General features: G+C 40.2%; 1 protein-coding gene across 1 annotated transcript; it reads right to left on the minus strand.

The window, feature by feature from the left end:
- Positions 1 to 485: 485 nt before the first annotated feature.
- On the minus strand, positions 486 to 26,421 carry LOC101847134 (DNA repair protein complementing XP-G cells). Its single transcript, XM_005105578.3, has 16 exons — positions 26,237 to 26,421; positions 22,499 to 22,588; positions 20,430 to 20,509; positions 19,882 to 19,977; positions 18,549 to 18,763; positions 18,151 to 18,211; positions 16,860 to 17,003; positions 15,927 to 16,566; positions 14,412 to 15,658; positions 11,787 to 11,906; positions 11,065 to 11,278; positions 10,263 to 10,407; positions 8,195 to 8,280; positions 7,311 to 7,413; positions 4,688 to 4,772; positions 486 to 4,087 (listed from the first exon to the last, which is right to left on the minus strand). The coding sequence occupies exons 2-16, from the start codon at positions 22,584 to 22,586 to the stop codon at positions 1,019 to 1,021; spliced, it is 6,393 nt and encodes a 2,130-aa protein (XP_005105635.1). The 5' UTR covers positions 22,587 to 22,588; positions 26,237 to 26,421; the 3' UTR covers positions 486 to 1,018.
- Between the last annotated feature and the right edge of the window lie 1,461 nt (positions 26,422 to 27,882).

A 27,882-nucleotide genomic window follows, 5' to 3' on the forward strand; every position in this document is an offset into this window, starting at 1 on the left:
GATATGTCCATTGAAAATACAACAAAATAGTAAGCATAAGCACAAACCAATACCAACTACATTCTACATAGTGTAAACATCCAAGAAAAACTTAATTTACTCATCAGTAGGGATTTCTCAAGAAGTTATTATTCAACACCAATTTCATGAACGAGCTGTCCATCAATGTTCTGATCCTTTTAGCAAAAACTATAGTAATTTTTATGTACATTAATTTTTAATGCAGAAACATCTGATATTGAAGCAGAAAGATTCCCTTGAGGGACTAAAACAACATCTTCGTCAGATTTCAGGAACTCTGAAATTTCCATAAAAATGACACATCCATCAAAATTCACACTTTTTTCAAGTAACAATAACAGATAATAAATAGCATTTGTATAGCGCATATCCCCGCTCAACAGCGGGCTCTATGCGCTTTACACTATATTATTAACCCAGCAGACCATAGAACACTCCGAAACATTCTCGATTTCCACTTTTCATTTCCTGATAACAGCGTTTTTTCTGCATCTCAACTATTTTCGCTGACAATCCATCTTTTCCTCATGTCCTTTGGGACATTTTTACCCTGTTTCGACACATTCTCATCTTTCTCTAGATCACACTCTTCATCGATACAATTGAAATCAATTATTTGAATTATGAGTCTGCAAAGACACTGCCCAAGCTGAGTGGGATATAACATCCTGACAGACAGACAAAAATACTTGAAAAAGTAACTTATTTTGAATTTTGAGAATCAAACTCACATCTGACTTTGAATGCAACAGCAAAAAGCCTAACCATTACACTACAGATATACTAGTAAGATGACCTCTTCACTTTGTTAAGTTAAAGTAAGTCAATCAAGTTCACTGAAATCACCATCACAACTACATATGATCTCACTTCCCTTGAGAACCAACAATCAAAGTCACTAAAAAATCACCATCCCTACCAGTACCAGTGATGGCCATTCTACCCAAGCAAGTTAGTCACCATCACTGCTGAAGACGACATCTCCCCTCAGTACAAGTTAATCAACGTCACTGAAATCACTCCCCAGGTCATGCTCCTCCATGTCCACAAACTCCATTATCTCCTCGGCTGACACATTCTCTGTGGCGCTGATCTCTGGCAAAAACCCACCACCACCACCACCACCACTTCCTTTTCCTGCATTCCTCCCACTGCCCTTCACCATTGTAAGACCTGGATTACGGTTCTTCCCTCTTCCTTTTCCCTTCCCGGCAAAAGCCAGACCCATCGTTGGAGTTGCGGTTCCCTGTAGAGGGAAATAACCAGCTTTGGTGGATTTTGGGTCGTGTATGTGTTCCATCTGCTTTCTGAATCTGCTCATTTTGCTAGTAGTATAATCTTCATCTTCATCACTACCAAAGCCAACATGAGGCTGGGAAAACCTGTGGCTTCCAGGGGGTTTCTGGGATTTTTCTCTCTCAAATCTTGAAAGTCTTAGTTCTGAAATATCATCTTTACTTCCTCTTACATTTGACATATCAGACATTTCGTCTTCAAGTCTATACAACTTACTAATTTGGTCAATATAATCTTCGTCCTCATCATCATCAAAATTTTCAAAATCAACAACAGGTTGATCTAATCTCTGACTGGGAGAGGGTTTCAATGTTTTCACTTGTCCTAATCTTAATTTGTTCACTTTAGTTCCATCATTTCCCATTTGTCCAACATTTGACGTTTTCTCGTCTTCCAGTTTCGACTTCTTCCCTTTTTTGCTGATATTTTCCCCGTCCTTATCCCATACAGTTCCACCGATGGGCTGGTCAAAAGCTTGACTGCGCGCAGACTTCAAAGCCCTGGCTTGTTCCCATCTCAGTCTTCTCTGCCTGGCCGCTTCCTCCTCGGTTTGTGAACTTTGTCTCGTGTCTGACTTTTCCTCTCTAAACTTCACACTCTGTGAGTTACCCTTCCTCTCACCTTGACCTTCAAACACATCCTGTGACTGACAAATGGTTTCCACCCTTGTCTCATCACTGCAGCTTGACTTTGAAAGAGGAGTTTTCTTGCCAGAGCTTGAACTATTGGAACTTTTTGCTACCTGCATCTCTTCACCAGCAGTTGCCCGTCCTTTCCCTCTATGATCACTTTTGTTAGACTTAGATCCTGAACCAGACCTCACGCTTTGTCCTGTACCGCCTCCACCAACTCTTGACACATTGGATTTTAATTTAAGCTCAGCCTTGTCTCCTGGTTTCTCACTGCCACTTTGATGATCTTTTTTAGCACCAATCTTTCCTCCAGCAACTTCTTTCTTTCCTTCTCCAAACTCCTCTCTCTTGCCAAGTTTCTTCCCCCTCTGTTTCTCCAGTTGACCTACGACCTGTTCATCCATTCCGCCCAGAATGTCATCAAAGCTCTGCGTAGCCCTCTTCCTAGACTTCTGCTGTTTCTTCCCACCCTCAGAGGAAACGTTCACTTTCTTTTTGGGCAAAACTGTGGCTAAATCTGGTCGCATCTCCAAGGCTTCCAACCGCTGCTCAATAGAATTTTTCGCCCGGCTGCCTCGCAGCTGATGCAAAAGAAATTTCTCTCCCCGACTGCGCTGGTTCAGATACTCCAGGGTTGACGGGAGATATTGTTTGTTAATGATGGAGACGTCAGCTTTACGGATGTCAACTTCTTCCTCCTCACCTCTCATATCTGTCTCTGCTACCACATCACCACTCATTCTATCAACACTAGAATCACCCTCACTCCGCTGCGGATTTGAAGTCAAATCCTCACCCACAACAGATGAACTCTGCACACTCTTGGGAGTTCTCTTTTTCTTCATCAACACACTGCTAACTTTGACAGAGTTTGAAGCGTCTGCAGCCTGTTTATATTCCTTCTCAAGCACATTTCTTTCAGGTTTAAGACTTTGCGAAGTTGCTGTTGTGTTTTTTCTCTCCTTGGCTTTACCCGACACTTGCTGAGAAGAAGGGACATGAGAGGTTTGGACGTTTTCCCTCTGCTGTTGTTTGTCTTCCCCATCACCATTGTGGACTTGCTTGCTGTCTGAGGACACCACTTTCTTATTAATGCCCACTGTTTTAGGTTCGGTTCCGCGCCCGCCACTCTCTAATACACCAGTATCTTTCCTACTCCCTCTCTCCTCCTCGTCACCACTACTACTGCAGCTGCTGTCACTCTCCGACAAATTCACCGCCTTCTTCTTAACCGCAACACGAGTTCTTCTGACCTTTGCCTTTGTTGACTTAGGTTTGGCTTCTAAAGACATGACTCCTGTCTTCCCTCGTTGAAACAATCCCATTGCCGGCCGACTTTCCGCACTTCCTGTCTCTCGTTTCCCTCTCACAGACTTTTTCTTTGCCTTGGGACCACTGACAATTTCATCACCGACACTTTTACCAACTTCTGAAGTAGCAGCATCTTCACTCTGAACAGATGAACCAACATCCATATTATGTGTGGAGCTCATATCACTCTCCCACTCCTTAAGCTTTTCACACATGACAAGACCTTTCTCTCTTTCTTCCAATTTTTTCTTAGCATTTAGCACCTTAGCAGCCATGTCAGTCATAAAGGAATCTCTGTTGCTGTTTTCATGACCTGCACTCTTCTCATCCACGTTTTTTGCACCTTTGAGAATCTTTCTGCCTTTAGACTTCACCACAGTAGCACCAGAATTCTCTTTTGGAATTCCATTTTCATTTTCGGAAACTGCCGGTTTTTCTGCATCCTCACTGTTTTTGCCAACAATCCGTCTTTTCTTCCCTTTCTTTGCGACATTTTGAACCTGATCAGACACATCCTCATCTACCTCTGGATCATCCTGTTCATCCTCCTTCTCCTCCTCCTCATGCCTGCCTTTTCCTCCTTGTTTCTTCCTTTTCTCACTTCCCTTCCCACTCTCCCCAACAACTCGTCCTTTCCCTCCTTGAGCCTTCCTCATACGTTTTGTTTCTATATCTCCACTCATCTCATCCTCCTCCTCCTCCCTCTCCTCATCACCCCCCTGAGAATTTTTCACCAGGGACAAGGCTTTCTTCAGTCTGTCACTCCTGATCTTAGCAGACTGGACAAATGACTCAGGCTGAAAGTAGGCGTGGATACGACCTTGGTTCTGAAACACACACACACAAAACAAAAGCTTCAATCTCCTTACAATAAACTCACAGACAGAGTCTATCTAAACATTTTTGAGGACTCTGGTTTCCCAAAACACACAAAGAGAAACAGTGTGTACAATTATGATGCCAGAAATAGAGAGCCTACCTGTATCAACCTCATATTTTAGAGAGACTTATGGTAATGCGACAGCATAATTTTTTTCCAGAAAGAATCCCCCACCCCTCCCCCAGGCTGAAATTCTTCATCTTGTTGAACTCTTTCCCACAAAAAGTAGAGAAGTTATTTTATTACAAACTCCCCCACCCCTCCCCCCAAACAAAAAAGAATAATGAGAAACAAAACATACGAGTTACAGTCAGAATACTGAGTACGTATCTAGCTTAAGATTATTATTGTTTATACTACAATCCATTTATATTATGCATGTGACTGAAAACCTCCGTGTGTAAGCATGTTTGTTTGTTTGTGTGTGTGTGTGTGTGTGTGTGTGTGTGTGTGTGTGTGTGTGAAACACCAAACCAAGGGGCCAGGATCTGGACAATAAAGATGTCTCTTATCTTATCGACAAAGTGACCATAAATGAAAGCGTTACCTTCCTCTGAGTCAACTGCTTCATCATTGGGACCAAAGACTGGTCAGACTTCTCCCGACTCCAGCCAAACCTCAACTTGGCAAAACTTGGCTCAGTTAAAGAAAACATGGGTAATTGCAGGTTTTTTTGTCTTTTTTATAGCAGAGGCTTTTACGGCGCTCGCAACTGCATAAGGTCATAAGAGCGCCAATGGTGAGTTTCAACAGAAAAGTCTTTACAGGGAATCAGACTTAGACTACTCACCTCTTTAACTTCAACAGCACGAGGTTTGCTTTGACTATCAAGGCACCCCGGAAATAGCAGGTCACAAGAGAGTGACAAACATACTAAAGAAGTCGAGGAAAATGACAATAGTAAGGATCAGGAAAGAAAAAGCAGCAGTTCCCTGTTGTAGATCAAGCACAGTTATGAGCATGACATGAGTCAGCCCATTTACAATTCTACTATGCTTGAACGAGAAATGTCCCCCCTTTGGGAATGACCAAAGACACTACAGTCAGTAGCACTGCCCCGCGGGGTGTAATTGCAGTTTATGAAACCTTGAAAAGTGACAACTTTTCTTGATCAAGTACTCTCTTTATGACACTGTAAGACCAAAAAGGAAATTATAAAATCATGTCTAATTTCTCAATAAAATCCTGATACAGTCAGGAATGGACAACTCAAATACGTTGGGGATTGAAAAATGTATTCGATACTTCCATAATTCGGGTACACCGATAAAAAGAAAAATTAGATATTGAAAAAAATTAAGAGAAGTAACAGTGACGGCACAATGCTAGGAAAATATATCGCTGTAATGGACTTACTGTAGCAGATTCTTCGCACACAATCGTTTGAGTGATAATGCCATGCCTCTTTTTGAACCTGTCCAACCATCCTGTGCTGCATATGAAGCATATATGCTAAGTTTCATTGTGATTTCATCAGCTCCGGTCATCTCAATGGGACCACAGATAGGAAGGGACATGGCATAGTTGTGACGATGTGGCGGAATCAGGCGCTCCTCAATTTTTGGACAAATAGAGTTATTATCTTGAACAGAAATCGAGATATTTGTGATTGAAAGAGGTGGGGGTTATCTGGTGTCACAGGTAAAATTGGCAAGAAAATGGCCGCAAAAGTTTGGTAACTTCCAAAGACTGAGTGACCTTAAAAACTGCATATTTACAATTTTTGTGCCTTTGACCAACAGTTTTTAGTAAAATCTACACAGAAATATGTTTTTAAATGGATATAAAATGTGCTGAGCCAAAAAAAAAAAAAAAATTTCCAAGAAAATGCCCACCGGCCATAAAAATACTGGTTTCTTTGATTTCATTATTTATTTTGATAAGCGCCTGATTTTACCATAGTGCCTCCCACACACATGCTTGCTGGAACCACTGAAATAATGACCACTTTCTCCTCAACAATGGGTAGTTGTCTTGGACAGGTTCAACTGTAGAACTTAACTCTTAAATCATGTCTGGACGGTGGCAGAGGCCGGTAGTCGAGGTCTGTAACCAAAACTGGACAGTACTACTGTCCGATGCTAAGTTATTACTGGATTATGGTATGGGCCGAATATATAAAAGTATGAGCTATCAAGCCTTTAGTTTGACCCAGAAGTAAAAATAAATGAATTCTACGTCTGGGTAACGCTTTATCGATCAGTTTGACGCGAAACAAGTGGTTTTAAAAACGTATTATGTTGGGTCGCATAAAAAAACCCACTAGAGAATTAAGCGGAAACGTGATTTTAAATTGCATGGTTAAAGAGTTAAACCTATTATCTTAATCAGCATGAGAGTTTAGAGCTATGAGGTACAAACAGAGAGCACTTCAGACAATTAACCCTTCCAGCGTTGGAATATTTCTGAACTCGGGCATGGTCCCTGAGCGGTCAATTATTTTTGCATTGCTAAACTGACACAAGGTAATGTCAGAAAAACAGTCAGAAAACACATGCCACTGAAGCTAGAAACATGTATCATACATCATAACAACCACAAATGAATGAAGAACAAAAATATACATATATGTGTCACGACGCAGTGAAAACAGACGCTCGTCAATTTTTGGGCATATAGAGTTATTAATATAATCTAAGAGCTTGTTCCTTTGTCTTGTATTTGGCGAAAACAATACCCCTCTATCTTGAATTGAAGTCGCGATATTTGCGATTGAAGGTGGTAGGGTCGCCTGGTGTCAGAGGTAAAACTATAGAAAAAATGGCCGCCAAAGATTGGTGACTTTCAAAGCTTGAGAGACCTTGGAAATGGGAAATTTACACGTTTCGATTCAATTGGGTTTTCGTAACAAAGTTAGATCTAGTGGGAGCTGCCATTTTTATCCTGGGCAGCTAATGTAATGTAAATAAACGGAGTCCTGATTTTCATTCATAAAAGTGCCACAATTTAAAGGTTTCCCGTTTGGGGCAAAAACTAAGATGGGGAAACCACTCTTCTTTCGTCTTGTAGCAGTCTACGAGGAAGCACAACTTTGCGGTGAATCAGAAAATCTACCACCCTGTTATTGTGACATTAGTCGCAAGCGCTGCTCAGAGGGTTAACAACAGAGACAGGAACATTTTTAATGGAAAAATTTGACCCCTTTTGTGGAAAACTTGACAAAAGGATACTCTCTGAGCACGTCCAGCTCTGGCATTTTCCAGGCGAAGGACTCGGTCGATTCATCCACAGTCGGGCTCAGGTACGCCCGAACTACAGTCTCACTGGGAAAACCTGGCAAAGACGATCATGGACACAGATGAATCAAAGGCGAAATACTTAGATGAAATGAAGGGAGAGCTGAGGAGAAGAAGAGAGGTAGAGGGAAAGAGATTTGGAGTTGGAGTAAAGAGAAAGACATTGACACAGTTACGTCTATTTAACGCAGCAGTAAATGAATATAGACCCACAGAAACAACAGAGGGAGAGAAAAGAAGTAGGATCTATTAGGGGTGCACTCCAACTACCTGCAATTCGCACCTATGACTAGAAGAACCTTCATCTCACTCAAAAACAGAACAAAACTAGGAACTCCCCCTGTTGTCTTCAAAAGTCTCTACACGACCAAATCACCATTGCCCCTTGATTGATTTATTCATGTCAATGTGGGTGTAAAATAGTTTACTATCATAGCTCAGCAATGCATCATGAAAGATATAATTTTAACGATGGGGGTGTAAAAAACATTTGAAGGCTACACAGGAGAGAAACTGGTGATGTCCAAATCGCATCCTTCTTTTTCAAATCCCAACTACCAAACAAAATGATCAAACTTGTATAAAATAACCAGTAAGTGAACATTTCAACAGCAGAACACAAAAACTTCTTAGAACCCTAAACATGAAAACAAACCCAGGAATTCCCGGATTCTAAATTTTTCAATTGGTAGAAAAATGTGACACAACCAGTTTTTCTCCTATAGTCTCCATTTACAATCAAGACTAACCAGTTAATATCATGAGTGATCTCTTTGTATCAATGAGGGTGTGAAACATTAAAAATCAGCACAACTCACCATTGGGCAGTTTGAGGTTCTTGAGTCGGGCCCGTGTCTTGCTGCCAACCACCTGCTCCCGTTTCTTCATCTTCTCCCACCACGTCCTGCACAAAGGGGAAAAAAAAGAAACAGTTTCTGAGAGAACTTTCAAGCAGCAGCATCCTGTAAGCCAGTTTCGCAGGAGAGACTAAAAACTGTCCGTTTGAACTTTCCAGACCAGCTCAACTCAGATTTGGCATAAATGAATAGAGACAAACATCTGGAAAAAAAAAAACCAAACCCAAAAAACTTAGCGTGAAACGTATGTGACACTGCACTGGCTTCCAGTTGAGAAAAAGAATGATCTACAAGTTGGCCACTCTGTGTCACAAATGCTTGAATGATAATGCACCATCATATCAATCAAATCTGTTGAAACTTTACACTTCAACTCTCAGTTTAAGGTCATCGGCAGACAAAAAGACATTTCTTTTATCACCTATGAAACTTAAAACAATGGGGAAATGGCATTTGAATATCAAGGCCCCAAGATCTGGAATGCTTTGCCCAGTAGTTTAAGAGAGATCAAACCTTTAATTCATTCAAATATCATCAGCTAAAGTCATGTCTGTTCTTACAGTAATGTGATAAATATTCAGAGAGAGATTTTCTTTTGGTCAGAACACAGTGCACTGACTTTATGTTACTGTTGTATTGTGAAGCTCCCAGAGCCTCTGTACTTTAATCAAGGTTGAGCACATATATCACTATTATTATTATTATCATTTGAAGATGGTGCATTCAACCCTGCTTTATGACAGTGAAAAATCACGTCTTTAAAAATTTCAGAATTGCCCATTCGTTTGATAGCAAGAGGCTACTTTCAATAATCTAATTTTAACTGACTATAGTATCTTTGGTTTGGGACAGGGATGTTCCTGAGAGCAACAGTATGCGTAATAATAATAGTATTAACAACAACAATAATAATCAAGATGATGAAAATAATTATATCATCTTCAGTATGGGGTAGGAATCAATTAAAGAAAGTCATCTACTATGTTGAGGGTACTTCATAAAACATTTTAAAAATTAATTTTATACTGACCACAGTATTTTCATTTTCGAGTATGAATTAATTTCTCTGACATTATTCCCTCAAGGGTACTATAAATAAGTAATAAATAATAGTAGTAACTATAAATAAGTATTAAATAATAATAGTAACTATAAATAAGCAATAAATAATAATAGAAACGACAACAACAATAAGTCAGTGGACAAAAATGACTAGATTATCTTCAGTTTAGGGGAAGGATCCTTTCCAGTGTTGAGAGGGGTGTTAAACATATCATCATCATCATCAATCCTGAAGTCATGTCATCCACAGGGGCCCAACAGATGACTCTCCACTGATCTCACTCCACTCCTTCCCATTGTTGGGACTTGTTCATAGCCTCATATATTTTCAGGTCTGTACACTCTGAGAAGTTACCCTCCTATCTTTTCTTCTGTCGCAGGTGGTTAGAGGGCACCACTGGTAGGTCCTATTGCTTTCCTTTCCCTCTGTTGTCTCTGTCTGTTTGTCTTTCCTTTTTTTCAGCACTCAATGACCATTATTGAGCTGATGTGCTTCTCTTTACTCAAAGAAACAAATTTCATCTCTCTTCCACTTCTCCTGCCACCTTATATTGTGTCCTGAAGAGCAGTCTTAGCTGATCCACATGATTCGGCGACATGTCCAAATCAAACCAGTGCAATTTGCGTCCTCTCCAAGGGGATAGCAGGTCACTCCGAGCCTACAATAACCACAAACAATTTGCTAACTTAGAATTACAAAGTCCATGAGGTCAGAAATGAAATGCTCTGACATTTTTGTTCGTTTTGACTAAGACCATGAGGTCAGAAACAAAATGCTCTGTCTGCTCTATCAAAATCTAAGATCATTGGGAGTCATTATCATCAAGATATTAAAAAAACTGCATTTGAAAAAGCTTGACATAGGCCTACTGTGAAATCCCAAATTTTTAAAAAGTCAAACTTCTCTAAACTAGGTACTGAGCAGATAGAACTTTCCAAGAAAGTGAATTACCACCAAAAAAACTACCTGAATGCCCGAAGTCCCTCCGAGCCTGTCCCTGGAAACTCTGCCATGATCTCTAGTGCTCTGACCGGCCCCACACCTTGGATGCCCTCGGTGTAGTCGCTGCCGCACAGCAGTGCGATGTTGATCAGCTGATCACGGCCGATGCCTGAGGGGGAAGAGTCACAGACAGACAAAAGACTATATCGTATACCGCAGAAGTTTGGAAAATTTTTCAGCAGGTGTTTGGAAGACACCACTGTCAGGTCCTACATCTTTTCTTTCCCTTCATTGTTTCTGCTGTCCTATTTATTCCCTGCATTAAATGGTGCTTCTCTTTGGTCAAGAAGAGACCTTATTCACCCCACCCAGTGTTTAGAATTTCTTTATCTTCTGAGAACCAGATGTCAGTCAAGGAAAATTATACACAAACATGAGCACAATAGTGGGGGGAGCTGACTGTTTGCTCCGCTAGAATTACAAACGATTTCCTGTCAAAAAACTATTTTTAAAAAGTATATAATTCTAGGCCACCTTTCATCTAGTCCAGTACTTTCTAACCAGGGTGATATCACCCATGACTGGGTGATTTGATGATTTCGGTGGATGGACGGGATCACCTACATAGTGACAGGCATTATTTAATTCCTCACTTGGAAGTACATATACATATATATATATATACAGCTGGGCGGGGCAAACATTTTACATTGTTAAAGGAGGCAAAAGTGGGCACTGGCTATAAAAATGTTGACAAGCACCAATCTTGGGTTTTTTTCTACCCAAAAAGCCTGTAATCCCACGCTACCCTCAATTCTAGTCTCACCGAAGTGGTTGCTGATCCTGTCAAAGCTGTAGAACTCCACATGCTTGTTCTGGTTGAAGAAATTTTTGTACATGCGACGCCCGCCAAACAGCCAGATGTCACTGTCGTCAGTGATGGTGCCGTCAGTCTGACCAGTGATGTCCAGGTAGGCGCACTGAGCCTCTGCCTCCATGGGGCCCACAACGTACGGGATGCCGAACAGACGAAGAAGTTCCTGGGGAACAACAATGGTAATAATAACAATGACAATAACAACAAAATCAATGATAAAATTATCGGCATAATAAGAATAATAATGATACCAATAATATTCATTATAATTATATAACTTTGATTAATCTCTCCCCCCCCCCCCCCAAAAAAAAAAAACCCAACAAAAATTTAAAAATACCAAACCTCTTCCAAGAAGAGGAAAACAAAAAAATAGTCATGAACACATCTACGCAAAGCCCATTCCCCATTTAAGGACCCATGACAATTTACACAGGTATATCACAGCAGAAAATGGGTCATTATGACACACACTGCACAAGACACATGTGCACATCCTGTGTAAACAAGCACACACCCATACACGCATGCACTTACGTAGGTATATATCAAAACAGGAAATTCTGCATTATGAAATACAATCTAATACGCATATAAACAAATACTTTGTCAACACACACACACACACATTGTTCTCTCCCACAACTCCATGTGACAGGAGGTGACCTCACCTGAGCCTCTAGATTGACCTGGTCAGTCACAGACATAGCCAGTCGATTCTGTCGTCCTCGTTCCAGTAGCAGGGCCGTCCGTTCGCTGGCGAGTTCTGAGTTCAAACCCAGCAACTCTCCCTGAATATGGGGAAAGACCAGTGTGATTGTGAACGGTTGTAAACGTTTTATAACCCCCCCCCCCCCCAAAAAAAAAACAACAACAAAACCAAACAAACAAACCCCCCCCCAAAAAAAAACAACAACAACCCCCCCCCCCCTCAATTGATACAATTGTGTTCATGACACCAAATTTTCAGGCTCTTATCAATTGTTGGGGGTATGGATTGTACATATAATTTCATAGTTTGTTAAATTTTTCTTAGTTTTGATTTTAAAAAAACAACAACAAAATTACCCATTATAGAAGTCAAAATGTTTGACACTGATAAATCTTTTTCAGCAAAATTCACATAGAAATGTGTTTCTACTAGACATAAAAGGTTAAGCCAATAAAAATTTCATAAAAAATTGTCCAGAGGTCAGAAAAAGTTGATTTCTCGGATTTAATTGCTTTGATAAGAGCCTGATTTCATGATGAGAATGATGCACACATAAAAGAAATATGGCAATTTAAAAAAAACAACTTTAAAATTAAAATGCAACCATTAAACCAGAAGGAAAACTTTGTCTCAGATTATAGCCGTAGTAGTTAGTATTGTCTGTAGTGGAATATTTCTAAAAAGAGAATGAATATCCAACATCCAACATATGTCCAACATATATCCAACATATATCCAACATATATCCAACATGTACTACATGGAACAAAATGAAGTATATCGTGGATGTCCGACACTAAACATGTAACTGAGTGAACATTGATTTTTAAGAAAAGTTACTCCTCCCCCTCTATTCCTCTCTTAGTATTTACCAGAACAGCTCAACATTTTTATGTAGAGTGTTCTTTTTACATTTAAGAGTATAATATAAAAGATTATAATTACAGGTTGTGAACAACATAATATGAGGCAAAAAAAAGTAGTTGACCAAATGTGGCATATATAAAGAGTTCGAGTTTGAAACTGACAATATATGTGAGTACGCCTAGAAGAAGGTACAGTGGAATCCTGTTATAACGAGAGGGAGGGGACCGGTGCCATATGTCCGTTATAGCAGGATTCTCGTTATACGGGATCCAGTAATAAATTCAAGGGAAATAGTAAAGTAGGCCTAATCTATGAGTCTAGTTTTTGGTTATTTCTTTTTGTAATCTCCCCTGAAGATGCTTTGGTTCAACATGACCTTTAAGTCTTACTTGATCAGAAGTCGAATCAGGTTTCTTTCTCTAGCGCTAGCAATGTTGACAGCTCGGTGTAGGCAATCAGGAAGAAAGTTCTCTAGACTAACTCGCCCGCTGTGTTTTCCCCCACCCCACCACACCCTGTGGTGCATTCCGTCTGCATGTGCACAATGGAAACATACCACACCCCGCCCACGTCACACATTCGCTTCGTCCATCACAGTACAGCACTATGACCTCTCCATCCCCGCATCGGAGAAGTGAGAGGCATGGTAGGCCTAGATAATCTAGACTAGGCTGGCCTATCACACGATGCGTTCTGCTTGTCTGTGCATGCCACACCCTCCCCACTCATTCAATCCGGCCTTCATTGTTGGCACACGTGGGCTCTCCCATTTTTTGTTTCGAAAGATAACCAAAAAGTTTCTTAACTGGCGAGGTTTTACATGAATAAATGGCCTATGCGCTGTGCACAGCAGCAGCAATATTCCGCTATAACCGACTCGTGAGTTTGTCTGCTTGCGTTATAGCAGTATTTTATTTACAAAGATAAAGAAGGGGAAAAAACAGGGTTTTAGAAAAGTGTCTTTATAACAGACTTCTCGTTATTTTAGGACTCGTTATAAGTGGATTCCACTGTACCAAAAGTCACCCCAGACCGTTATGAGCTGCAGGCTGGTAAAGACAAAAATCATTTTTTGACCAAAATGTGTTTCCATTAAAAAAAATGATAGATCCAACATTTTTTTACAATGTGCTCAAAGGGTTTTCATTGAATTGACTTCTAAATGTTTTATTTTGAATTATTTTGAGGGAAGGGTATAATAAAAAAAAATAAAGAAAGATACTTTTAAAATGTGTTAAAATCTATAGTTGAAGCACGTTTTCTCTTCCCTGCTATGTTCTACCATTGAAATCCATTCATGGTATCGATGTCAAATGAATGCCAAATTGGACATGAATTTTCCATTAATAAATACATTTAAAAAATCGTTTTTTTTAAAAGTTTGTATGTGTTCTCACGTTTGTTAAACTTAAAAGTTCATTTTCTCAAAAATTATATTTTAATACCCTACCTCGCAAAATGTGCAATATCTCAAAAACTACTTGAGATATCTAAGAAATTATAAAACCCTTGTGTTCAGCATTGAATTTTCTATAAGATACAACCGTTACCTCAAAAGGGTCAAAATCCAACTCTTGGTACCTTTCTTTAGGCACACACACACATATATATATTGCATTTTCTGAGTTTTTTACTGAGCCCTATAAAACATTTTTTACAATACATGTACTACTGTGTGCACAAAATATATGACAAAAAAACCATTCATAGTTCTCACCTCATTGAGAGAGGCGTAGTACAAATCTGTTGGGTCCTCCTCAAAGTCTTCTGGCTGCAGTCTGTCTTCGCTGACACCACTCACCACTTTCTCCTTCGACTGGTCATGCTGTTCTTTCCTGCCTCCCTTTTGCCTTTCATTAACGTCCTCTAGAACTTCTTCCATTTCATCATCTTCTTCTTTTCCCTTTACTTCTTCTCCTTCTCGTCTGTTGTCGTCTTCTTTTTTCGCTTCTTTTTCCTCCTCTAGAATTTTCAGCTCCTGACTGAGGTGAAAAGACTCGCGTCGGGGGGGAGGAGAAGAAGGTTTGGAGGAGTCATCACCACGGGAAAGCAGAGACGTTGCCTCATCCATTTCTACATCATTACCTCCATCATCATCTTCATCATCACTATTATTCCCAGATTTTGTCGCACTTCCTGAACAGATCACCGCTGTCTTCTTAGAGTCAGTCACTTTAGATGGTTTTGCTGGGCTGGATCTTTTAAGTTTCCTAACTTCAGGTTGCTTTGTTGAATCATCAACTGCAGTCAAAGAGGAGGGAACATTTTCTGAAGAGTGCGCTGACTGCAAAGACAACTCAATAGCCAGCTTCAGTTGTTCATCGTCTTCGCTATCAGAAGAAATATATTTTCCCTTGACCGTCTTCATCTCAAAATCCCCACTCTCCGACAGACTTTGAGAATCGGATTCGATAACACTTTTCTTCTTCATCTCAGAAGCAGCAGAATAGGCATCTTTCTCCGTTCCTTCGCCCAGCCCTTCCCCTTCACCGGTCTCCTCATCCATGCCTGTCAAATTCTCCTCCTCCCCTTCCAAACTTTCCAACAGTTTTTGCTTCTTCTGCTGTAGTTCTTTCAAAATGTCACTCATCACATTTTTACGTTTATGGCCCTCCCCTGCATTCTCAGCCTGAGCTGACGTCTTTGACTCATCTTTATTCAAACTTCCTTTGTCACCATCACCAGCAGACTTCTTTTTCGGGTCACCTCTATCAGAAACTATCTCCCCTTTAGAAACAACCATGCCATCTTTTTGTTTCCGATGACCCAGTCTCCGAGTCTTTTCAGATTTAGCTGGTTCTCCGACTCTTGCCTCCACAGACGATGGAAATGATTTTGTCAGTTCAGCTTTTTCTGCAACATGAGAACCTTCTGTGGCAACTACGTCAAATATCCCCGCAGGAAACAGCTCGTCCTCCACAACAGGGGCAGAGGGATCTACGTTGATCTCGATGAAACCTTCGTCTAAAATAGGAATAATATGTGAGAACATGGCGATACATATATCTAAAAATATGTGCGTTTGCTTGTGTGTGTGCGAATGAATGGATAAGTGAATGTAAGTGTGTGTGTGCGTAAATAAATAATATATATAATGCAGAATAAAAAATGCAAACACACTATCTCAGAGCTAACAAGCCAGCCCCCCCCCCCCCTAATCCCCGGCTATATGTGAAATACACAACCAACATTTACTCTCCTCACGCAGAACACATTTCCCACTGTTACTTACCTTCAGATGAACTTGTGCTATCCATGATCCCCACGTCCGATCGACTTCCACTGTCCCACTCTCCTTCCTCATTCTCTCGCTCTGTCGCTGTAATCTTCATCTCTCCACCAGTCTGTGGCTTTGATGACGACCGTGACCCATCGACACCCATCACATCCATGGCAGAAGATCTCCTCCTTTTCCTCCCTTGTCTTCCTTTCCTCAACACCGAGGCTAGTATCTCTCTATCACTATCAGAGTCAGAGCCAGCAACATCAGCCTCACCTTCCTTTTTTGACACGCCAGTTTTCTTTGTCCCTGCATCCTTTGACAAAGGAGGTTTACTCTTTCCTAGCGCCGTCGCATATTCGTCCTCATCGTCCGACTCTTCTTTCTTCACCATACTCTCCACCACAAACCTCTCAGCCTCCTCCTCCTGCTTCTTCTTTGTCAATCCTTTCATGAGAATATAATGTGACGTGTCTTCCGACACAATCCTCCTGGCCTCCACATCGTCCCCGTAATAGTCATCACCCATCGAATATGCTAGATCGGCCGTCGTCTTGTTCCCCATGTCTTTCTTGATTGCTTCGATGCGATTGGTCAGAGTGCTCTGCTTCATCAGTTTCTTTAACTGGTACGAGGAAAAGTCATCCGATTCCTGGGGACCCATGAAAAAGATACAACCAATGTTTTAAGTTAACATTAAAAAGAAAAACCTCACACTCAAAGACGTTTTACTGGCATAGAAAAGATGATATGGCTATAGTTTAGTTTTTTTAGAATACTAAAACTTTGAAGAAGACGGGACGGTGAGGAGACTGCCGAGAACTAGACCAACTTATATTAGACTAATAAGCCCTTATTGTAATTACAATCCGCAAGAGGCGCACAAGAGTGAAAGAAGGGTGGGGGGGGGGGGGGGGCCTTCAAAGGCAAAGGACACAAACGAACCTCCGGCATCTTGGTAAGCCTGCTGAGACTGTGGTATTTCCTCCTCTCCTTCAGTTCGCTGAGAACCTCGTGCTGGATCTCCATGGGCAGCGTCTTGAACTCATCGGAGTCCGGGTGGACGTCACTAAGTGCTGCCAGGCCTTCCTGTTGGGGATAGGTTTAGTTTGACCCAGTGACATTTCATGTTTGAGTAAAAAGAAGTGCACCCGTACAGCAATCGTCATTACATGTCAAGAAAAAGCAGGACAGATACTCAATGGGGTGAGTTTTAAACTAAAACGACAAACACTATTTCGTTGTGTTTTGTCTTTCAGATTCAATGAGAAGTTTCTCAACAACATTTACATAACGCACTACCACCAATATTCATGCTTGTTTGTGTGTTTCATTTCCACCAACACCTTGCACCCAAATCACAATAAGTTGGGACGTGGGTCGCAAAAAACACCCCGACTTTTTTCCCCTGCTCAACAAGCATGGAACCAGCGACATTTTCAATCAAAGGTGAGAGGTTTTGCATCACAAAACAGTCTTTTTTTTTTTTGGGTTAGTGTTTTACAGCACTCGCAACTGCACAAGGTCATATGAGCGTGCAGGACACACCAAACATTTACAGTTGGTAGGAAATTTTGAATTTTGCCCGGGTGGCGGTCGATGCCTACTCTTATCGATTTTGGACCACCAAGGGATCTATAACGTACGCAACATGCACACCGACCTCCGAGATTTTTCGCCCTCGTCCGAGAAGGCTTGGTGTAAATCTTTCCTACCAGAAGATCAGGGGTATGGCTGAAAGACAGCAGTAAGAAGGAGCCAAGGAGAAACAGTAGAAAGGCAGCAGAGAGAGTCAGGGGCTCAGAGGAGGGGGTGAAAGAGGTGATAGGGTGGGAGCAGAAAGTGGAAACGAAAGCAGACGACAGAACATTGCTAGAGAGCAGTAAAGGAGGTGAAAGGAGACAATTTTAGAGAATACATTTTTTTCGGCGCTACCCGGATTCGAACCCGGGACCTTGGAATGAAAGGTGAACACCTTAACCTCTAGGCCACCAGAGCCCCCCCCCCCCAAAACAGTCTGAACTGCAGTGACGCATTGAAATAAAAGCTACACGGCAAACTTGACAAATAAAATATGCCTGATGATACAACAAATAATGGCCTGATGCGTATGTGTATAACATAAATAGGTCTAATTGTACATAAATAAATATATAAATAAAACATGACAACAGGACAACAGATACCCGAAATACATATTAGACAACAAACAATGGAAGCCTGATACATATATTACCTTAATCCAGTTTTCCTGTTGCTCGAATTCTCGTTCCCATTCTTCTGCATTGAGGTTCAAACTGGCAAAAGAAAACATTAAAATGATGGTAATAGAAAACGGATTAGCACATTATTTGCACATATTTTGACTTCTAATGGTGTACATTCACATATATCTTCACCAGATACACATTCATAGTATGAAGAAAGAAGAAAAAGGCAGGAACACTAAAACTGAAGTCAGTCGTCTTTTTTTTTTACCTAAATCATTTTCCGAAACACTATTAAATGAGTACATTTTGTTCTGAGGAAGATCAAAATAACTAGAAAAAAGACAATATGAAACGAGCTAGGTGCTCCCCACCCAAACGGCCAAACACTCAAAATAGATATTATATGCTTGCGTCCAGCACTGACCCAATCTCCTCGGCCTCAGGCAAGGGTGTGAGTTCAAACATGTCCTCATCTCGGTTATTCTTCCCCCTACGGACACCTGGCACACGGCCACTCGTGTTCCCGCCATCTCCCAATGCTCCTTTCACAACCTGGCTGCGCATTAGATTGCGGAGAAGTTTCTGAGCGATGTCGCTGCTCTCTCTTTCCGCTTCCGTTTTCCTCTCTTTCCTTGCAGCCTAGAAAAACAAATTGTGCAGGTAAAGCTTCAGGTCATATGATATACATTGTAGTGTAAATATTTTACTTCTTAATCCACACAGTTTATCTACCATTTAGACTAGAGGGCCTGCTGCTTTGACCCTGCAAGATAGGGCTAACCCATGCAATGACTCTGTAGACAGACGGAGATACTTGAGAAAAAAGATTTCTGAACTTGGGGAATTCAACTAATGCAATGGTGGAGAGCCTAACCATTGTACCACAGATGCCAAACAGTACCACTCAGACAGGTTTTGTCACAAACATCTGTGTCTGATAGGCCCAATTTGAATAAAAATAATATTATCCATGATTGGAAAAGAGACTATTATTAGAACAAATTTTAAACTCGAAAAAAACAACAACCCAACCAATTAATTAAAATAAGCGATAAAAAGATCAAACAGCAGCCAAGAAATTTTTTAAAATATATTTAAAAAACTAGTAATGACTAATTTTTCTCAGATGCGGTTACAATAGCACATACTTGCAGCCAAAACAAACAGTTTGATTAACAATGGTGCATACATTATTATAATATGTCATCAAAGCATACTATGGTTCCACAAAACACGAAGCAAACTACCATCAATTTACATACACCCTTACTCCCCCACAGCAACTACATATGAGGCATACAAATAACTTTTTAAAGGCTATAATTAGGCGCTAGATTCATCTATTAATTCACTCTATGCAGTTTTGCAATTTGTCACTTTTCTCAATTCAGTCAAGTAAAAACATAATTCATCTACCTCTGTCATCAACGGGCAGGCACCGACACGACCAGCCATTTTCCTCAACATTGTACTATCACACAATAGTGTAAGGCTGAAGTTTTCAATTTGTATAGAGATATTTAGCAAAGGAGTGAATGGACAACCATGATCGCCGATGTCTGCCGCAGATCTGGCATTTGATGATGATGATAGAGAAATTGAAATATACCTCAAAGAGATACAAGTTTTCAAGTTTTGAGGCATCTGACACAAAAAAAATTATGTTCAAGGAGTTTACAATGTAAAAAAACCCCCAACATATTTCAAGATAACTGTATGGAATTTTTACTGAAAATCAGAAAACAGCCAGCACATACCAGAGTCTGTCTCTTGAGGACAGGAACACCACCATCAAAGACAAAGACCGGTTTGATCTTGTAATAGAGCAGCTTGCATACACGAGTAAAGAGACCCTGTAAGGACATAATGATAAACACTTCAACACTCCAAAAAATACTTAACGCCGACAGTCACATGAGCAGAATTTGACTGCAGAGTAATATCCATCATTTCAATAAACGAAAGGAGTTTGGGTTGATGAACAGTTATAAGTGCAAATAGAAAAACAGTACATTTTACAAACAACCTATCCACTATTCAATTAAAAAAAGCAATTTACACACTCTTATATGCAAATCTCTCTTAATTCACGATACACATGTTATTATATTTTGCTATGTGGACAAACCTGTTTGATAATAAGCAAAGTACAACCTCCATATCGTCACACATCATTGTCACCCTGGATACCACACACAAGGTCAATCAGTTCAAAAATTGGTGCTATTCTTTACTTTTACTTTTACCACTTGTCTAATAGTGTTCTAGAAGTTGATTGGTTTGACTATTTATTAAATGCACATACCTGTAAATGTGCATTTGGCACAGGGTTCCCATCCTTGTCCCTCATTCCCTTCAAGGTCTGGTGCAACCAAATGCTGACATCTTTATATAAAGTCAAGGACTGAAGCAAAACTAAGTTTGTCATACTGTATGAGTGCTCTGTCCAAACAGAACCATAAGAAGGATAAAAATGAAACACATCACAAGTAAATGGTACTAGAGTAAAACCAAAAAAAATAGAAAGTAGTTCTCAATTTTCTTTCTGAAGCACATCACAGGTTGAATACTATATATATGTGTCACAATGCAGTGGATTCAGGCACACGTCAATTTTGGGGAATGTGGAGTTTTAGGTATCATCTTAAAGCTTATTCATTTCTGTTGCATTCAATGAAAAAAATAACCATAATATATTTTAAATAGAAGTCGAGTTATTTCCTATAGAAGAAGGTGAGAGTCAGCTGTCACCAGGTTCCAGAGGTATAATTATTGAGAATATGGCCGCCAAATTTGTTAACTTCTATAGCTTTGAGTCTTTGGGAAAAGAACATTTACATTTTTTGTGCCTCTAATCAATGTTTTTCAGTAAAATTCACACAGAAATGTGTTTTTAAATAGACCAAAAAGGTGTTGAGCCAAAGAAAAAAAAAAAAGGGCCAAATAAGTGGAAAATGCACTTTTCTTCAATTGATTTCATTATTTTTGACAAGTGTCTGATTTCACCACAATGTCTCACATATTACTAAGGACAAACAAATTTAACAGAGGGTCATGTTAAGTCAGAATGAAAAATATATAGCTGAAATAACTGATGACTGATGGGCCTGTCTTGTGGTACTGTAGTTAAAGTGCAAAATGTTAAGTAAAGAAAAAAAACCCTCAACCATCATGGTAAAGATCAACATTCATTAAGAACATACCGCATATTGAAAAAAAAAAATGAAAGTCAGAGTACAAAATACACTTCATTGTGGATTATTTCACGTTGAAATGTTGATATAAGCATCAAACTCAACATAATTATTATAGTAAAGACGGGCGGGAAGCACTTTTTCCTTCCCGAGCGAGAAGACCAAGAAGCTGACCTATTTCTCGCCGGGACCGGTACTGGTCCCAAGAAGTGCTTCTCGTCTCATTACCTAATTCTCGTCTCTCGCCGTTGGACGACCAGCTCGCTTAGCAAGAAGGCCAGCCGTGGCCGGAATCTAAACTAGGCTAGCCCTGTTGCGCAGGCAGTGAAGGAAGGTAGTGAGACCTTAGCCTAAGCATAAGTCCTGACCAACTTCCCCCACTCGCCTCGCCTCGCCACCCTCTCCCCTCCCTTTCAGTTTCAGAAACAGGATGGCACTGTGATGGGTGACACTGTCTGCGTATCATTTCTCGCTGGCTGTGCCTCTCATTCTCTCACTCTCTTTACTCGTTATGTCAAGCCAAAGAGCGGTATCACTTCTCTGTACCGGCCAGTACTTTAGTGGCCGGAAAGTGACGGGAAGGGCATTTCTCGCGAGAAACGGGTACTCTTCTCGGCTCGTGACCATTCCTATATTATAGGCTAATACCCACATTTTGGTGACTGAGAAGGGGAGGCAATATTGTTAGCGCTACAGAAACAGCGCATTGGCACTTTTAAGAGATGCCTACAATCATCACTATTTAATCCCAAAGGTGGGCAAAGAACCATGTGGACTCATTACACTGTACATCAAGGTACGGACTGCCCTTAGTAATACAACTGATTCAACTCGCAACCTTGAAAAATAAAAACATTTGATTTTGAAGGTCAGATTCAAATTAAGTTGAATTCGGTCATATTGTGCAAAAGCAGTACCTTTAGCCCCATTCATGAAGGAAAATCTGGCAAGCCCAAACTCAATCCAATAAACACAACTCACGGTGTGTACTGGGTATTAAGAACACAACTTGCTGACTATCCATCTACATTCCACCACAGCGATATAATTGCTTGACATTCTTTGTGAACCACCTGATTCGCTTACACTTGGGCTCTAGCAGATTAATAAGTTGCACAAAAATGACAAAATCTCTTCAGAATAAAAATGCACTTGTGAAATAAACAAAAGGCAAGGATACCAACAGCAAGAACTTTTCCATCCAAAGACTCAAGAGACACCGGTCGCCCTGAAGGCTGGAGCAACTGCCAGAGCCCATGCACACCCATAACTGGGGGGAAAAATTGCAGTTTTTAAATTAAAAAGGTCGTCAGTGGTTGTGAACAATCAGTTATACATCACCCTTCAAACATTTCCAAGCCCTCCCCACCCCCCACCCTCTCCCTGCGCCCAAATAAAAAATCCTACTTCCACTTCCACCATAAATTTGAATTCTTGATCTTTATTCAGTGGAACTCAGATTTAACGAAAACCCTGATTCAACGAAAAGAGATCTATAGGTTTCCCGTTTTTTAAACTTAAAATCAATAAAAATAACTTGGTTTCAAGTAACAGATTATAAATGACATGAGCAAGCTCGGATTCAACGAAGTCCTCTGCAGGGTGAACAGTCCCCACTGATATGGTTTCACTAATTTTTCTCCCGCAAAGAACTTTTTCTTTTCAAGGAAGCCATCAATGGCATCTGCATCGTGCACTATTACTCGCTTAGCCTATTGATTATATCATGTGACCAATTAACGGCCTTCTTTCATGCCAACACACACGTTGTTGGCACGCATAGACGCATGACATTTCCATTTTTAGCGTGTGTTGGGGTTTGACAGGCAGCCAGCACACGCAAGACATGTGATGTGTGACTGTGCGTGTGTGTGCATGCATGTGTGTATATGTGTGTGTGAGTGCATGCGCGTATGTCTGACTGGAAGGGGCACAAAAGCGGTTCGGGCATGGAACGTCACTAGTCAGTAGAGATAAAAACACGTCACAGTACTCAGTCATTTCTCCCCCAGCTACCGATTCATATTGCAAAGATTCATTAATGCTAACTTCTACACGGATCTACGAAATGAATTACACCTTGGTCTGTGGAATCAAACGTTGTCGTATGCTAGGCTATACACAGCAACACAACTTTTTCAGCAAATAACACATCATAGATGATAGGAGACACATGCATGCATTTAAACTTATTTGACCTCTTTAGCACAGTGTGTGCTTGGAAGACTTCAGTGTGTATTTTCCTACAATTTTCCAGCATTTCTATGGAATGGCATCAAAGAATGGAAAAATGCCTCTTATTTCAAACCAAACTATTTTTGATACAGGAAGTTGAATACATTATACATTACTTGTTCAGTGCCCATAATTATCTACACAAAAACCTCATGTTTGCGATATATAACGAACACTCGGATTCAACAAAATTGAAGAAAGGTCAGGCCCGATGACTTTGTTGAATCCGAGTTCCACTGTATATATGATATATACGCCATTTCCAGTCTAATTTAGAGGTTGATGCCATTTTGCTAACTGCGCACTAGCAGAATATGAGACCATCCATGGCATTTAAAACCACTTATAATAACCTAATTAATTGTCTGTTTCAATTTTTGTCGAGCAAGTAAATGATAAAGAGTGTAAAACTCTTTAGCAACGTTTATTACTTCTTGTGTAACAGTGTGACCAAGTGTCCCTATACAAGCAAAAATTATCTTAAAGACTTCCGTAACTTAATATCCTACAAACATAATATAGAAGAGTCCTAACCCTAACCCTAGCCCAAACCCGAACTCTTGAAGTCTAACCCTAGCCATATATTATCTTTTTATCTCCGAGGTGGGTAAACCCACTAGGCTGAGGCCCGTGTTTGGTACAAAGTCTAAAAATGACAAAACCATCAATAAATTGGCAATTAAATCGAAGCAAGTGAACCTATTTCGATAGTTCTTCATCTAAAGAATGAAATCCCGGTAAAAGTGACCGGAAGTCGATGTAAAAGAATGTGCCCAAGCGGATCACTGGCACAGTGGTTCTGACGACTAGCTACTGGGAACGGCTTGCCGGAGATAAAGAGATAACGTAAACCCCAAATCTAGACTTAACCCTAACCCTCTATCACTCTATCAGTGGTCGCTCGTTACGAAGTTCCTCCCATAAATTTAAACTCTTTAACTAGCAAGCCACTCCCAGCAGCTCACAGTTGGAACCACTGTGCCCGTGAACCACTGACAACGGCTCGGGCGCATTCCTTTACAACGACTTCGACATCAAATCAAATAACTTTTCAGCAACTGCGGAAACGAAGTAACTATTAAACAAAAATTATATTCGGACTCTGAATCGAGTCCAGCATGACGTCCGTTCCGACTTCCTACTTTTATTCCTAGAGATATTTCCAGCATTCATGAAATTTTTTTTTATTAATGATAACAATCGAGACCTGAGCTTTAATATAATCCAGTTACTAGATCTCTATCTAAACTGGCTCTTCCTGCACCATTAGTATGAACAGAACAACCAAGTTGAGTTGACCTTGCCGGGGACAGAGTTAATTTTATGTCGAACAAGGAGATTACATGTAGTGATCACTCACTTTCGGCTTGCTGGGGGAAGAGGTGTTGGGAAGAGGCCAGGGCTGTTGATATTGTCAGTGATTTAAAAAAAAAATTAACTAGGACAGAAAAACTATAACACACAACAAAATGTAATTAAACTTGTGGAAAGACAATTAATGGTGGTGGAAGTAATAATGATGATGCTGTAGTGGTGGTGGAAAGACCCTGAGTTGTCGGTTACCGTGTACGAAGACACTGCCATTGGGCAATATAATGAGAGTGCAGTCTTTTGACTTTTGACACAATTACACAGTCCTAGATCTAGATTCTAGTAGGTAATTCTAGTTCTAATTCTGGTTTTACCTAAAATTCCCCAACAACATGTAGATCTAAGCTTCTTACACTCACTAGAGAACTCACTTAACAAGCCGAGTCCGATAATATAAAACTTTTTTTTTAGCCGAGTCCGAATTAGATCTATATCTATATCTAGATCTAGATCTATATAATCTAGATCTAGAGTCTAGATCTAGATTCTAGAGGTAAAACCCTCGGCCTCTAGTCCGAATAGATAAAAAATCTAATCAGACTCGAGTCCGAATAGAGCTGGCCTTGCTGATAACAGGTTAACAGGTCTTCTTTTATCAGGAGTTCATTAGCTTAACATTATAAGATGAAAAACTATCCAAATACCTAATCGGACTCGAGTCCGAATAGAGCTGGCCTTGCTGATAACAGGTTAACAGGTCTTCTTTTATCAGGAGTTCATTAGCTTAACATTTTAAGATGAAAAACTATCAAAATACACAGGTTCACTTTTCTTATTATGAAATAAAGGGGAGGACTTCCGTAACGAGCGACCACTATGAGACAGAGCAGAATTGAGGGCTTGGGGTAGGGGTAGGGGTAAGGGTAGGGTTAGGGGTAGGGGTAGGGGTAGGGGTAGGATTAGGGGTAGGGTTAGGGTTAGGGTTAGGTCTAGACCTCTTCTTTATTGTGCTTGATGGGGTGGTCGCTCGTTACGAAAGTCCTTCCAAATAGAGTGCCCTAACATCTAAACTAACAATTCACATTCACGATGTTTTTCAATGCCAAAAATCATGTTCAGGGCCCTTAAAAACCAGTAGAATGTTAGTTACAAAATAATACCCTTTATGAGACGGGAGGGTTTCTATAAATTTACCGACTCATTTAGTTTAGTGACCTTTGTGTCATTTTTAGATTTGTACAGAAAGATCGATTAAAATTAAACAATAATAATAATTATAATAACAATTACAATTGAAGTCCGCCTGACTGAGTCCTGATGAAGACAGAAGTTGTTGAAGACAAGAGAAAGTGAGAAAGACTGTTTTCCATACCTTTTCTTATTGAACCAAGCAGAGAGTAGAGTCTGCGTCTTTTCAATTAATTGTTCAGCCCAAGCAACTTAACAGGATCATAGACTTTTGCGGAAATACAGCATATCAACCGACCCACCCAGTGACAGCCTGTCTTCTGATTCTACTGCTTCAGCAGAAAACGCAACCGAAGAGGCCGAAGGCTAGATCTAGATCTATTGAAAATTGTAAACAAATAATTTCGTATTTCGTTTCATTCATTAACTAAATCTAGATTCTATTTTTACATGACCGTTCAGTAAAAAGGCTACCACAGGTGCCAAACAGTGTGCGGAACAACAAAATTAAAGGATACTAGGGCCTAAAATGAAATCAATATTCGGAACTAACACACAGAGAGTCTCAGTCTAGTCATATTTGTATTTTTATGGATTCAACAATAAATTCCTTCTAGATATATAAGGAAAATCACTATAACGTTACAGTATTTCTGATCAACTTGGCAACTAACAAAAATTTTTGGGGACATAATAATGAACCTGTAGGGCCTCGAAAATATTAATTTAAATCCTAGATCGTGTACTGTACTGTCTTGGCCGCCCGTCTAGCTCTCTATAAAAACCTCTAATTATGTTAAGACTCAAAAACGTGTTTGCTTCTACTTAAGAACGCACAAAAACTTAAAATGTATAACAATTACAAAAAGTGTAACGATCGACCGCCCAAGTTACTAAAAAAAGTTTGAGGACAAAGTCAATGATTATAAAAACGGTCTCTGGACAAAGTTAAAAAGATACTTTAAGCTTCTTATACATAAATAAGTTTGGATAGTGTTTGGGTGTACAGACAAACCTATAAAATGCTAGCACCTGTGTTAACACTCAATGACGTGTTGGTTCCTACATTTAAGCAGGCTGAAGATTTATTGCTCCATTCCAGTAGAGTGTAAATATAGTAGGCTAAGGCCAATGACTTTCGGTTGATGTTAATGCACCGATCATTCCTTTCATCGAAAGGGGGCCCTGCTAGTATTATTGTAAGTTCGTATAATTGGCCCAACTACAGTAAGATATAAACCTCGAACTACGGGTCCTTCGAACTACCGAGGCCGGTCCAGACGAATCCGAACTTTCCGTGATATACTATATAAACTAAATATTATATTATATTTGCGAGCTAAAATTCGACTTCATTCATCTTGCATTGGAACTGCGTACTCAAGTAATACACCTCTACAAAACAATCAAAGGCTCTACTTCACGGTGAAGTAGGCTCTAATTATGTCACGTTAGGTCAGGTCCTGAGCACACATGATGTCAGCATGGATTGTTGTGTATGCCATGGTGAACAGTCTGAGATCGCGAATTGATATTTTTAAAATAAGGCCTATATTTCTGGTGTTGTTGTTGTTGTTGTTGTTGTTGTTGTTGTTTAATTTTGTTTTGCTTTTAAACTGTTTACTGTGGGCGATACTGCACCTGCTGGCAATGATGAATAGATTTGGTGTCTTTACTGTCGTAGCGCCAAATCGGTAAAAACGTCATCATGGCTCGTGTTAGTCCTAAGAAGAGCGGATTTTTGTTTAAAGATCAGATTGCTACTATTGAATATACAAACTATATTTAGATGAAGCACGGGGAACTTGGTACAATGTATAGCATGGGAGA

The sequence above is a fragment of the Aplysia californica genome, unplaced genomic scaffold (assembly GCF_000002075.1).
Source record: "Aplysia californica isolate F4 #8 unplaced genomic scaffold, AplCal3.0 scaffold00479, whole genome shotgun sequence".
NCBI classification, from domain to species: domain Eukaryota; kingdom Metazoa; phylum Mollusca; class Gastropoda; order Aplysiida; family Aplysiidae; genus Aplysia; species Aplysia californica.

Bases quoted from the DNA above. Each gene is read 5' to 3' on its own strand.
- LOC101847134 (XM_005105578.3), bottom strand. From the start codon at position 22,586: ATGGGTGTGCATGGGCTCTGGCAGTTGCTCCAGCCTTCAGGGCGACCG. The intron at 18,764-19,881 runs GTATGTGCTGGC...TTGTTTTTCTAG, and splicing joins TCCTCAAGAGACAGACTCTG to GCTGCAAGGAAAGAGAGGAA. The intron at 15,659-15,926 runs GTAAGTAACAGT...TTCCTATTTTAG, and splicing joins TAGCACAAGTTCATCTGAAG to ACGAAGGTTTCATCGAGATC.